Below are 14875 nucleotides of genomic sequence, written 5' to 3'. Positions count from 1 at the left end.
CCTGCTGTGTCAGAAATGCTGTCTGCTGTATGTTAGAGTAGCACTTCTGCAGATAGCAAAATGTGAGCACAAGCTGATGGTTTTTGGCTGGGACTCCACTTCAAAGTAATGAAGTGAGTGGATCTCTGGGGATAAGTTACAATTGTGCAGTCCAGGATATTGCTCCAACAGGAGTCCTCTTGCAGAAGTTGGAATAAGTCATCTGACTTAGGAGGAGGTTTCAGGAAGAGAAAAGAGGGTCCCATGTTCAAGAAAGTTGAGTACTGACCCTGAATATTACCAAGTTTTAGTCTGTTTTGGAATTCATGTAAGATGCAAGCTTTTTTTGTGAACATTTGCCAAGTGTTTTTCTCACTTGTGGATAACTGCTTTGACACTGTTTTACCTTTTTCCTTCAGCAGTGGTAGGGAAGAGGAGTTGCTTGCAAAAGTTGAAACTGAAGTCACTAGTAGCTATGGTCTACCCAAGTATAAAGTGCTATCTAACATGAAATAATCTGAAAAATGAAGTCTGGGTTTGGCAAATTGCTGAAACTCCCAACTTCATTAGTTCTGTGAACTGAAGTTGCCATCTGTAAAATGAAGGACATAATGTATTCTCATCTTCCAGTGATATTGTGAAAATAAATTACTGTCTGTGAAAGGGGAACCTTAACCATTATTATTCCCAGTTTTGATTTATGGATAGTAAGTTCTGTAGTGTTGTCCAGGATAGGTCCTGCTTTTTATTTAGGGTGTGTTTTAAAGTAATAATAATTAAAAGTATTGCAGGCATTTCCTTCTCTTTAAGAAGGTAGAAATCAAGACAAGCTGAAATAGCAGGGAATCATGGTATGTGTAACCAGTGGATTCTCTTTGTCTGGAAGTAAGTGATGCCACTTGTTGTATGTGCTTCTGGTCAGTAGTTCCTCAGAACTTCACCAAGTTCTCAAAAAAATTTCACACAGCAAGAGAAGCCAGTTTCTTCAATTGCTATGAGAATTTGCCTTTGCCAGTAGTGAGAATGATCACAAAGTTTTTGCCTCAAGTGCTACTTAAACATTTCTGTAGGAGCATTAAGAACTAAACTGGCTTAAAAGGAATGTTCAGCAAATGAGTATGTTGCTTGATCATGTCTGAGGAAGTATAAATAAAATCAGAGTTGTAAGATACCCTGAAAATCTGTTTTTGTCTTGTTTTGATTTTACTTCCAGAGACAAATCAGTGCAAATGTATTTCTTTCCTTCTGCCAGGTGAATTTTTTGAGTTTTAGTTATGTGTGTAACATGAGAGATGTTCAGAGCTACTTCAGCAAGAGTTAGAATCCTTAATTGCTTGACATTTATTGTAAGTGTAGTTGCAAGAAAACATTACAGAAAGAAGTACAGGTATATTTCTAATGAGCTGTGACACAAAAGAGAAGCCACCTCTTGCTCAGGTACAGCTTTTATTGAAGCGTGAGCTGTCTGAAACTCACAAACCAGTAGTGCCTCTAACATTCAGTCAATCCATGCAACAAATTTCAAAGGCATATTGGGGTGTGGTATCTTCAACTGGAGAATTAGATTTTGTAAATTAAATATTGGGCCAAACTTAGTTTGTTTGGGTTTCTTATTCAAGTTGCTGCTTGTAAAATACAGCTGCATGGTTTATATGTGTCTATAGTGAGTCAGCAATAGGAAGGGTTTTATTCTCCATGTTTTCTTTTACAGCTTTTTTTCCTGCTCAAGTAACAAACTCGACCTGGTCTGTGTAAGGTGCAACAACAGCTGAAAATGTCTGACTGACTAGATAACTGAGGGACTTGGATGACCTCCAGATGTTCCTTAACCTCAGTTATTCTTTAATTCTATGAGCAATGAAGTTCTTGTGTTCTTTGATAAGCATGTGTTTGGTTTTTTTAAGTAAGACAGGTGGGGTAAAGCCTTGTTAAAACTTAATCAAAAACCTACAGATTCAGTCATGTTCTTTACTAGAGCATAGTTGTTAGAAAGACAAGTTTAGGTGCTATGATTAGCATGGAAACTAAATTGAAGAGTATTGTAAATCAGTGGAACTTGACACTTGATACCAACCACAGGTAAACTTTGGCTCTTAAAATAGGGATTTGAAGGTGTTCTGGGTTGGAGCCCGAGGTCCTATATAGGCAAGTGCAAAACCCCTGTAGAGTCTTGTTTGTTTTCTATATAGGAAAGAGTTGTTATGTCCTCATTTTTTGCTTTTCCGAGTAGAAATTCCTAGACTATGAGATATGTTCTTTATTTTGGTAGGAAGTAGTGGTGAGTTCCAGCTGAAGTACTGGAAAATCTTTCTTGCTGCCTGAGTGTCGGTTGTCGGCTTTTTTTCAGGGACTTGGCCCTAGTGCTGCGTAGTGGAGTCTGGCATGCAATGAGTAGGTACTTCAGAGTATGTTAAAAGCTGTTCTGGAGGTTATGAGTAGTCACTGCTTATTCCTGCTTCACTGTTCAAGGACACCCTTATAAAATGGGGTTAAAATAATTCTGTTTTTCTTATTACAGAAAGATTTGTGCAATTCTTAGATGTTTGGATCTCAAGTATCTAAACATTTCATATCAAAATCAGAAGTGCTTTGACAGGGCAGCAAGTCTAGTAGACCATTCCATGTATTAGCTAGGATCTGTGGAGTCTTGAGAATACACATATCCGAATTATGTCATGGCATATATTTCTGAAAAGTATGTTTGTTAGGTTGGTGTTCTGTTCTCTTGGATTTTTTTAATGTATCATCCAAAATCTAGTCAGGAGAAATGTTGGGGGGGGAAGCGGTAAGGCACTTTTTCTGAGGTTGCACAATAGGTATAGCAGAGAAAGGAGTAGAACTGATCTTAGAATTGCATGTTCTAGCCACAAACTCATCTCAAGTATTGTGCAAATCTTAAAGGAAAACTGTAATAAAAAAGAATTCCTGTTTTGTCATATTTTACCATCAGATGCTGTTGTAAAATCTGCCAGATTTGTGACTCATGTCCACCCTGCATACTGCATTTGCACTTAATACCACAACAGACTGTTGCCTTAGGCACCATTAGTTTGAGACTGTGTTGGAGCTTAGTTCTTTCATCATAACTGTGACAGTGGAATCCACATGGCCTGCACTGTCACAGTCATGTGTGAAAAGAGCTTGTGAATATTTTCCAAATAAAAAAATGTTCTTGTCACCTTTCATTTGCATAAGCCACTGCATGTACCATTAAGGCACTCTTCTCTCCATCATACTAAATTGATGTGCTACCTAAAGCCAGTTGTATTTAGTAATTCATGCTAGTTACTGCTAGAGAACTGAATTGCAAGTGCAGTGAGACACCATGGAGTGCAGGGCAAAAAGTACCTGGTAATTTGTTAGGTTCATCGTAGTTGATGGTCTTTTAGTGTATGCCACATCCCACAGGAAGGGATGATAGTAAAAATTTAGTCTTGGATAGTATAACATACACAGTGAGCCTCTGTTTCATCTTTTCTTATTCAAAATGTGTTTTTCTTTAAGCTTGTAAATGATAACATGTTTCTAGCCTGCAACAGGAGGTGGGCTTGCCGGTAGGGTTGTACTGCAGTGAATGTTTAGCCCGTTACAGCTGCACATGTCTAATGTATTTTCAGCTTTTGGAAAAAGTGTTTTATTATATAGGTCTTCTACCTGCTCAACTTTGACTTCTGCACCCTTCAGCGTCCTTGATTGCTAAATGATTGGGAGGAAGTCTTTTGGGAGATCCATATAACACTGTTTTCATAGGACTCTGCACAATATCTGGAACTGGTTTTGCTCAAATGAAGCCTTTAACAGCTCTTTCATTGTAAAGATCAAATAAACTGCTGCAATGATTATAGAATAGCTGTGTTTATATAGTTCTCTGCTATGAAGACCTTATTAGAAAGACTAAAATTTTTGTGGCTACAGTCACTCTGAAATTTTGAAATTTCAAACCAGTATTTTGCATAATGTTCTAATGAGATTTTGAAGTGCACATCCTGGGCAATGTCCCGTTCTTTACCATCATTTTGGCATTCTCATGAGTCATCAGCAGTGTTTAAGATTTCTTTTCTACAAGTATGTCTGTCCAAGGAGGTAATGGAAAACTGACCACAGTAGTAAGTTGTCATCCTCCATTAAAGCTAAAAGGAGATGGAACGCTTGTGCTTTTTTACAGGGCCACAGGAATGGCAAGACTGAATAATTTTGGTTTGTGTTCTGTGTTCTAGGGGGAAAAAAAAAGTCTTGTGTGTTGATCACAGAGTCTGCTGTGCTTGCTTCACAAGCATAATCCCTTCTGACTTGTCCTCTGCAGCTTCCTCATCACAGTCACATTCTCTCATTTAGTAATCTGAAGTTTTACTCCTCACAGGCATACTTCTGTGGTGGAAATACCAGGCAAAAATAGAGATGCTCTTTTCATACACATGGTGTTTAATTTCCCAAGCCAGTGTATGTTGTACTCGAATAAAGTCTTTCCCCACAGTCCCAAATTCCAGGTCTTGCATGTCTTAGCATGTCCCCAGCCTCTAACCAAAAGATCCCAGATAATCTTTTGTTCCATCTTGAGCCATTTTTTTCTTACTGGACACTGTGTGTGAAAAGGTAGATGCTGATCTGATAACACATGCGTTGCAGTCTGACTGGCAGCTGGTTCATTGTATAGCAGTAGGTTATGGTTAAATAACTCTGTGTATAGAAGCACTGAGTTCTATAAAAAGAAAAAAATTGACAATGCTGCTACATCTCCCATCACATTTCATTTAGTACTAGTAACACTGGAGTTTGTTAACAAATCTCTTTTGGGAAGAAGTCACTCTCTTGTTTGCTGAAGGGTGCTTTTATTGTGAAATAAAATACTGAAGTAATTTGTACTTTCTCGATACGAAGAAAAAAAGAACCCAAAGACTGTTAAACTTAATTAAATGAACATCTTTTTGCTAGTATCTTTCTGCTTAAACTCTGCTCCTTACCCTATGTAAAAAAAAACAAAACCAAAACAATTTTCTGTGGATTTCAGTCTTTTGTAATATACCTAGTGCATTAACCTTAGCTGCTTTTAACACTCCCACCAGAATGTAGATAACATTTGGTATGGCTGGGCGGGAGCTACCTACGTACTTCTTAATTAGCCAGTATGTACATAAGGGTTGGCCAGCTGGCTTTCTCTGAACAGAATATGTAATGTTGGCTTTTGCCTGCCTTTCTCTCAGTTCAGCTGTTCTTAGACATCTCTCTATTACACTCATCCACCAACTTTTATTTTCCTTTCCATAATAGAGTCTTAATAGCTTTGAGATGCAGATCATACTAGTCACTTCTAAATAATCTTGGAAGAGACAAAGTCTTGGGAATGGGAGGGGGGAGATCGCTAGGAGGAAATCAGGTCAGTGTCTTAGTTTGAATCAGGTATACACCTTTAAAATTACTATCCTTAGCTCTCCTCACTGTGGTTTAGCTTGCTATAGAGTGGCATCAGAGCTTAATTCCTCCTGTTTTAAGCTGAGAGATGTGTTCAGCAGTGTGCTGAATGTGCTCCAACCTTTAATGTGTGCTTAGTACATGAGACTGCACTAGAAGTAGTCTAGGGTAAAATTGCAAAATGTGACTAGTGTAAATTCTGACTTTTTGTTACCAGCTGTTCCAGTCTACAGATCTGCTCTTGATAATTGTGTATTCCTTGCTAATGTAGATGTAGCCTTAGCTGTCATTTTCAGAAGGTGAATTTTAGCAAAACATCCTGAAGTACTCCTGTCAAATATTTATAGCAGAAATTTTGTACAGTCGATTCACTGTTTCCCAGTCTGGAGTAAATGCGTACTGGAAGAGAGGGTTTTTTTTGTTCTTGGAGTATGGCATGAATTCTGTTTTTTCACATAGGTGAGAGCATACTCTTTCATTGGTACTAGATGTAAGCTTATACAAGTTAATAAGTTAATACAGTAATCTGTTGGTGTTAGAGATTTATTATATGCCTAATTTTCTGTAGCTTCCTGTGTTTGAAGTTCTGGTGGTTGATGGGGGGGGTTTGGGTGAGCATTTTTTCATGAAATAATCCTGGCTTTTTGTATCACTGGCTGTAAATCTGTCAAAATGCTTGTATTTGTTACTCTAAGGGGGAAATAGATTATTTTTTTTTTCTTTAGGTGAAAAATGATTGAGAAAAGAAGTTTAACAGTATTTCAAATAATGGGACATTGATAACTGATAATGAATGTGCAGGAAATATGTTCAAGCATAAAGACATGCAAGCATAAAATCTGATTATCCACTTTGTTACGTGCAGAGAAGTTTCTTTAGTAGAAAGCAGATTCTATGTTTTATTGAAAAGGGTGAAATAGATCAGTGTGTGAGAGAAAAAGCACAGCTGTGCCTGTTAGAGGAAGAGTGATGGTGCTGCTTGTTGTGACAGAGGAGAATAATTTGAATGTAAAGAGTTTAACACTCGGTTTAGGGTTCTGGTGATTTGAAATATGCCATCAAGGCTGCCTAATAAACCAGTAATTGCATTAAGAAACAGCCCTGAAGGAAACTCAAAGCAGACAGATCTAGGTTTCCCTGGAAGAACCTGCTAATGTTCTGCATTTTCACTCTGAATGAAAATGTTTGTTGACTGTTCAGAACATGAATTGAAATGGCACTGCATTGCAGGCAAATGGAAATAAAATTAAAATGACAGTAAAATCGCTTCTTCAGTTCAGAATTTGATTGTAAGATATATTATGTGATCATGGGTTGAATAATTTACTTACATTTCTGGACCATAGCTCTTATAAAAGAGCTACACTTTCTGAAAAGAATTTTTTTTTCTCCTCAAATATTTGTAGCATTTATATCTGAAAAGTGTTTCACAGAGGGATTGTGAAATACCAACCTGGTATATAAAATACTTAATGAAAATGCTGCCATGTGTCCGTGTGATAGTTGTGATGGTTCTTTTTCAATAATCCAGTATGTGATGCTCAGTTATAGTGAACTTCTAAAGCAGTTCTCTCTTCAAAACGTAATTGGCTTGGGGTTGAGAATTGAACAAATTCACATTTACTTTTGATCATGTGGTGAAGAAAATGGAAACATGCTCTGATTTCTCTTTTCATGGAATCATTGGAATGCTTATAGTTGGAGCATGATCTATTCCAACTCCCCAGGTAGGGACAAGGAACACCTTCCACTAGACCAGGTTGCTCAAAGCCCCATCCAACCTGGCCTTGAACACTGCCAGGGATGGGGCAGCCACAGCTTCTCTGGGCATTTTCATTTACTTTATGTTTGTATAGTATTTGTGCTAACTGTATTATTTAAAAATACCTTTAGTTTTAATTTATTAATTTATTTTGAAAATGTTCTCATCATCCTCTTGCCCCTATACAATGCCTTGTAGCTTGAATTATTTAAAATACACTACATAGATGAAGGGAATACACTAATGTTTCTTTTGTTCTGGGTAAGAACAGAATAGTAGGAATTCCACAATGTTGTGTCTTGTATCATACTGGAGGCAAGATTCAGATTATGGTATGTCAGACAGTTTCTAATTAAGCTCTTCCTGTTTTTCCTAAGCTTGTAGTTAATGTTGAAAAAACCCAAACAAACACCACCAAAACAATTCACACCACCCTCAGGTGTAGGGAAAGTGGAGGAAAAGAGCAGACCTTAGTGCAGCATTTCCTAATTTTCTAACTTGAGGACTGAACATTTTAAACTTTCCTTCTCCTCTTATTCTTCCCTTTCTGTTCTGGAGGAGTAAGAGAGATATTACTTTGCTGTATATAACAGTATTAATCTTAGCTAAGTATTCTGTTAGGGAATTTCTCATAGTTTAGGTCTTGTGGGGGTTGGATGGGTGGGTGGGGTGTAGAAATGTGTTTAAATATGAAAATTTTATGTGTCAGGTCTGGTGTGCAAAACAGTTTTCTCAAAGTCATCTGCCAAAGAGAAAATATCAGCCTCTGTTGTCAGTTACCAATGTCAAACCAAAACAGCGGCCCTATAACACCAACAAATTTGCTACATGATGATCCCAGAATCTTAACTGTAAAGCAACAATATAAATGTCACTCTTAATGTCTCAGTGAGACATAAAATTACTACAAGACTCAGTAAGACTGTGATCACATAAATATTTGTAACATAATACATTAACTCAAAAAGACCCATAAAACATCACCAGCTTTAAAGTGAAGTCAAATGTGGTTTTCCTTTCTACACGACCTTTATTCTTGCAAGAAGAGTGGTTCTTTGCTCTGTGGAAGAGGCAAGCCAGACCTCTTCCATTATGTGAATTTATAATGACACTTGGCTTGGAGATGAAACATCACAGAGCTCTTAGAGCTTCATATGCATATATATTTATATATATGCATATATATATATATATATATCAATGGCTTATATAATTAATTTACTAGACAGTGAAAATTAAGGCTTCTAGTTCCAGGTCTAACCTTTAGATTTTTTTTCTTGTAATACCTATCTCTTGATCTAACACAAAGTACAGTAAATCACCAAAATTTGATTGTCTTTCCATATTTTGGGTAGACAAATTTCAGTTTCCCAGGCTAGAAAGCTTAATTGCTCTTTATAGTGTTGCTAGAAATGATCTTGTGCTTCCTACCTATAAAATTAAGCGAGATAATCAACAAATGGCCCATCAAATCCCCAGAAGTGTTCAGTCTGCCAAAGAGGTAAGTTAGAGGGCTGAGGCAGTTCAGCGGCTGACTTGGTGGTTTTCTAATGGCTGTGTCCCAAGAAGTAGCCATGTTTGACTTTTTGGGTTTTCGCCCCAAGGTTTGGGCTGCAGATGAATGGGATGCTTGAAGTCAGGTGTCACTGTTACCCATCTTTTTAGGATACTGTTCAGCTCTGCTACCATCTGCAGTAACAACATTTGTCCTGAAATGGCACTGCAGTGTATATATTTAAATAGTGTTCTTTGTTTATTTTTCAGACACACAATGAACCCACTGATACAAGATACAGCTAGCTAAACAGCTATAAGATGCCCAAATTTGGGTCTTCAAAAACAGTTCAAGTTGAAAATTCTGACAGTGACAGCACCATGGTGGAAAAAACAACTGCAAAAAAGGTAACAAAATTACATTAATGTCCATTTAATTTCAGTGAAATGAAGAGCATGTGTTCTATCACAAATTTTGTTGCTGTAACAGGAAGAAACAAATCTGTATTCTGGTTTCTTGAGTGCTGAAAAAAAGTGTCTGTACATTGAACTAGGGAACAGAATTTATGCCTTTAATTGTGACTTGCAGTTTAATTCAAAAAGAAGCTGGATGTGTTGGGTTTATTTGATACAAGTTAGTTCATAGTTTCCATATTTTAAAAGAACAATGATTCATATTATATTTAATTTTAGGGTGTCTTACTGTCTGTAACAAACGCATGAAACATTTCTGAAGGCCTGTGACAGAGCACAGACCAGTGAACAAACAAGTTTCTTATGTTCCTTTGTAATACATGGGCTAGTATCCTCTCCCAGGGCTTGAAAGCCAAGTGCTGCAGAAGGGTTACGAGTAAGTCCTGTACAAGGGAGTCCACTTTAAAATTGTACAATCCATTTTTGAGTGGTGGAGAATGAAGGAATATGGGAGGTCCAGTAATACTGAAAAGGTAGTTTGTTGTTTGTGGAAGTGAAGTATCCCATCATTTTCAAACCAAATTGAAAATAATCCTGCCTGACCACTTTGGTGGCCTTCTATGATGGGGCTACAGAACTGATGGACAGGGGTAGAACAGTTGATGTCATCTACCTGGACTTTAAAGCATTCGACACTGTCCCACACGACATCCTTGTCTCTAAATTGGAGAGACATCAATTTGATGGATGGACCACTCAGGGGATAAAGAACTGGCTGGATGGCTGCACACAAAGAGTTGTGGTCAATGGCTCAGTGTCCAGCTGGAGACCAGTAACGAACGGTGTCCCTCAGGGATCGGCGTTGGGACCGGTCTTGTTCAACATCTTTGTCACTGACATGGACAGTGGGATTGAGTACGCCCTCAGCAAGTTTGCCGATGACACCAAGCTGTGTGGTTCAGTTGATACCCTGGAGGGAAGGAATGCCATGCAGAGGGACCTTGACACGCTTGTGAGGTGGGCTGATGCCAACCTCATGAAGTTTAACCATGAGAAGTGCAAGGTCCTACACCTGGGTCAGAGCAATCCCAGGCACAGCTACAGGTTGGGCAGAGAAGAGATTCAGAGCAGCGCTGTGGAGAAGGACTTGGGGATGCTGGTTGATGAGAAAATGAACATGGGCTGGCAGTGTGTGCTCGCAGCCCAGAAAGCCAACCGTATCCTGGGCTGCATCAAAAGGAGCGGGACCAGCAGGTCGAAGGAGGTGATCCTGCCCCTCTACTCTGCTCTTGTGAGACCTCCCCTGGAGTATTGTGTGCAGTTCTGGTGTCCTCAAGATTAAAAGGACATGGAACTGTTGGAACAAGTCCAGAGGAGGGCCACAAGGATGATCAGGGGACTGGATCACCTTCCGTATGAAGATAGGCTGAGAAAGTTGGGGCTGTTCAGCCTGGAGAAGAGAAGGCTGCGTGGAGGCCTCATAGCAGCCTTCCAGGATCTGAAGGGGCCTATAGGGATGCTGGGGAGGAACTCTTCATTGGAGACTGTAGTGATAGGACAAGGGGTAACAGGTTCAAACTTAAACAGGGGAAGTTTAGATTGGATATAAGAAGGAAATTCTTTCCTGTGAGGGTGGTGAGGCACTGGAACGGGTTGCCCAGGGAGGTTGTGAATGCTCCATCCCTGGCAGTGTTCAAGACCAGGTTGGACGAGGCTTTGGGTGATATGATTTAGTGTAAGGTGTCCCTGCCCATGGCAGGGGGTTGGAACTAGATGATCTTAAGGTCTTTTCCAACCCTAACTATTCTATGATTCTATGATTCTATTATTTGGAATAGCCCAACCAAGTTGCAAATAATCCAGTTCTCCATTTTGTCTGCTTAGTACACTTGTGCAATAGAGAACAAATTTATCTGTAATACTACTGAATAACAGAAGACAGAACAATATTCTTCATTGTGAATCATATAACAGGGTTGGAAAGGACCTTAAGATCATGTAGTTCTAACCCCCTTGCCATAGGCAGGGATACCACGCACTAAACCGTATCACCCAGGACTTAATCCAACGCGGCCTTGAACACTGCCAGGGATGGAGCATTCATAACGTGTTTGGGGAACCCATTCCAGTGCCTCACTGCCCTCACAGTAAAGAACTTCTTCCTTATATCTGACCTAAACAAGGAAAGAAATTAAATGATGACTTGTATATTGCCTTAAGGAGAGAGAATCCATTTATCTCCCAAAGGGTCTTTAAAACTGTCTTCTCAGGAAAGGGTGATTGTGTGTGTGGTCATACATAATGTTACTGGTTTGAAGCCTGTATTCTCTGTAAAACCATTTGATGAACGGATATAAGATAGGAAGAGATTAAGAAGCAGGGAAAGATAGGAGGATTCAGCATCTACTTGAAACTGTCTTCTGAGAACATTAATAGAAAACTTGAGACTTTTTAGTCTCTTCCTAGTTTGTTTTATTGGTCCCACTAAAGTGAGGCAAAGGTAGTTGTTCCTGCTAGCTGTGATGAACTACTCAGATAAGAAGAGGACGATAACAGAATATCGGGAAAGGAAATTGGCTTACCAGTAAAAGGATGAAAGAATGTTGGGGTTTCTTCATTATTTGGTTTTTTTTGTGATCCTTGTTTGATATATGGTCAAATTAATTCAGGTGTTACTCAATAGCGGGGGAAAGAGGGAATGTCTGGGACCTACAAGCAGGAAGAATAGGAAGGCTATTGCATGGAAATTTAGTGGTATTAATACTGTCTTTTTATGTATACTCTTGCAAATAAGTGACATTTTGTAAAGATTTTAGGTTATTTAAAACAAAAATTGAATGTTCTGGCTTTATAAACTCTCATCTTGACATTTTGGTATTTCTGAAAGAAAGTTTTGACACAGGAAATCTTCAAGATATAACCAACAGCTTCTTAGCAAAACTGACTTATGTCAATTTTTTCAAGCTTTATTTATGTTTATAAAAAATGATAACAGAGGTTAAAATAAATTTTCATCTTTTGTTCACTTTCATCAAAGCAAAAGTGGTGGGTTTGCTGAAATCTGTCAATTTTAAAGTGTTCTTTTTCCCTGTTTCTTTGCTAAAGGTGTGGCGTGAAATGCTTGGGGTATGCTTGTTTGTTGGTTTGAGCCTATAGAAATAGATTATTGTAGTTTCATAGTGGAGATTAATTTCTTCCTTCTTAAGGCTTTGAATTTTACATAAAAATTGTTCTCCAGTTTGAGTTTTATTTATTTATAACTTTATAATTTATAAATCAAAATAAAGAGTTTGCTTGCGAGGTCCCTTTTACCTCTTGCATTCTATACCTCTGACTCCCCCTCACCTCTTCTTGTTGCTCACTGTCATTGTAGAAAATTGGTGCTAGTTTGGCCATTAAACCTGCAACTGCTGCCAAAGGAACTCCCTCATCAGTGACTCTTTTGCTCAGTTCAGTATTTGCTGGTTGTCTTGATGCCTTCCTCTCCAGTAATCTCCTGCCTTTGATCCCCATAAACTGTTCCTTCTCTGCTAATAACACTAGCAGTTACATCTGCAGAGCCACATAACCCCTATACTCTGCAATCTCTGTTAGGTAATCTTCTGAAGCAGAGATGTGTAGCTCTTTTGCCAAACATTAAAAAAAGGAGATCTGAATTCATATGAAGATGTGAATAACTTATTTCCAGGAAACAGAAGAGTGAACATAGTGTCGTTTATTTAACCAGCAGGAAATATGGCAAATTTTGATTTGATTTAAAAAGAAGTAAATTAACATTCTCTTTTTAATGTCATGTAAAACCCTTTCATTGTGATACTGGTTGAAGTGAGGGTTTGTCCTTAGCTGATTGTTCTAACAAAGAAAATGTTTTTGGCTGATGACCAGTCTACAGGAATTAAAAATACAGGCAAATGTCAGATTCTGCCTTGCCTGGTATTTAAGATGCCAGTGAAAGCAGAATTACGTAGAAAATTAAAATCTAGGGGAAGATGGCAGTTTGACCAATGTCATAGATACGGAGTCACAATGTGGTTTGATTACACTGATACCAAAAAGTAAGCTGATAAACTGCTTGCACTGTTATATTCAGTCTTGCTCACCATCCAGCTTGGCACAATATATAATACGAGATTAGAGTAATGTAGGGTTTGGTTTGAGGATTGTATGATACAAATTAAAATGTAGTATTGAAAACGTGAGATCCTAACTAAAATTGCAGAATTATATAAGTGTTGCAGTTAATAATCCTGTATTCATTATTTTTAGCATAATAAATATAGTTGGGTTGCTTTTGTCATATTTGGGGAAAAACTAAATATATAGTTAAGATGCTAAATAGTCAGTGACATGATCTGTTTTCTAACATATGGGCAGGTAATTGTCGGAATTGTTTAGCTGGCCTTTGAATAATCTGCAATCTTTCCCCATCTATTAGTAAAAGTAGACAAAATCATGCCAAAATGTAGTAGTTTTCAGCCTAGAAAAGATTCAGCCTAGAAAATCAGTTAAAATTCAACAGGCAGTAGAGTAAAATTTGAGTTTGAACAGCAGAAAATCATTAAGGCAAATCTGTATTACATACACAAACATGAAACTCTGAAGTAAAGGTTGACCAGGCCAAATCAATGGTGATAATTTTAAATGAAATGTCTTTAGGAAGTAGCGGAAATTTCTGTAAAGCAAATAAGGATTTTTCTCTATACATAAATACTCGCCACCATAAATTTTAAACCAGTAGTCTTTGAAGCATTAGAACTTCTTATGGAAAAGTTAATGGATTTGTTAACATAATTGATGTAGGAAAGTACTGAGGCCTACTGTGAAATAATGTTCATACAAAACAGTGCATCTAACAAATGAACAGTCATGTTAACACCACTCCCTTAAAAAAAATCATTCGTGTTAGCAAAATAAACACTGTAATGGCCTAAATATATGGTGTGAGCCTATTCCATTGGTTAATATATTAAGATAAAAGAAAAAACACCTGCAGGATTTGGTTTTCCTGTCATAGTTGGTGCAGTGCTTAGCTCTTACTGGTTGGGCACTCTTAGCTGTTGACTGGCGAATGTAGTAAAGTTACTGTTGTTATGGTACTTAATTTTTTGTGTTTTTCCAGTGGAAGTTAGTGCTTATTACACCGTTCTAGCAACATGTGACGTGAATCAGCGTGTGTTAAGGTCTTCTGAGAGCTTAAAATTCATTAGGAATAACATCTCTGTTAATAAACTGAGTTTATATTATGTATGCTTTAGGGTACATATATTTTTATGTCAGTTGCTCATCTTGGGAGCATAAAATAAATTGTGAGAGTGTGTACAGCAGATAGACCATTTGGTGTTTGCATGAGATATCTTGTAAGCACAAGAGCATAATGACATTTTAATTTATTTAAATTTATCCTTTAGAATTTATGTGGCCACACCTCAGGAAGTAAATGGTATATCTGTGGTCTGAAGAAGAAACACATTTGGGGTTTGTAAGAATTAACTCTTTTCTTAAAAGAGTCCAATGATAGTGCCTAAAGCCTTTTTAATACCATACAGGACACGCTTCAATATGTAATTATCTTTGATAGGCAGAAAAAGAATGCTGCTTCTCCCAGGGTTTAGTACATCTGCTAGATTATATGGCACTCTGTTGTCTCCTTTTGTGTATTGTCATTGATTGTCACAGTACCAGACAATAGAGCTGGAATGAGATATCCAGAAATTGTCCAGGCTGCTCTTTCTTAGCCTTCCGAGACTGTTGAACAGATTAAAAATGTGTTCCTCATCATAGCACACTAGTATGGTTTTGTTGACAGAGAAAATTCTT

The 14875-nt window shown here is 37.9% G+C and overlaps 1 protein-coding gene across 4 annotated transcripts in view; it reads left to right on the top strand.

The window, feature by feature from the left end:
- ANKRD12 (ankyrin repeat domain 12) overlaps nt 1-14875 on the top strand; it is a 66057-nt gene that overhangs the window by 9658 nt on the left and 41524 nt on the right. For all 4 annotated transcript variants that reach the window (XM_057397475.1, XM_057397477.1, XM_057397476.1 and 1 more), the window contains one exon: nt 8915-9052. In XM_057397475.1, the coding sequence (XP_057253458.1) occupies nt 8966-9052 (87 nt within the window). In that variant the 5' untranslated portion in view covers nt 8915-8965. Of the gene's footprint in view, nt 1-8914; nt 9053-14875 lie in introns of those variants that run through there.

Source organism: Pezoporus wallicus, unplaced genomic scaffold (genome assembly GCF_028554395.1).
Source record: "Pezoporus wallicus isolate ANWC-B61680 ecotype Strahan unplaced genomic scaffold, APGP_CSIRO_Pwel_v1 contig_227, whole genome shotgun sequence".
Classification (NCBI taxonomy): Eukaryota; Metazoa; Chordata; class Aves; order Psittaciformes; family Psittacidae; genus Pezoporus; species Pezoporus wallicus.
Note: the sequence above shows the minus strand (reverse complement) of the source record. Positions and strands in the feature narration are given on the sequence as shown.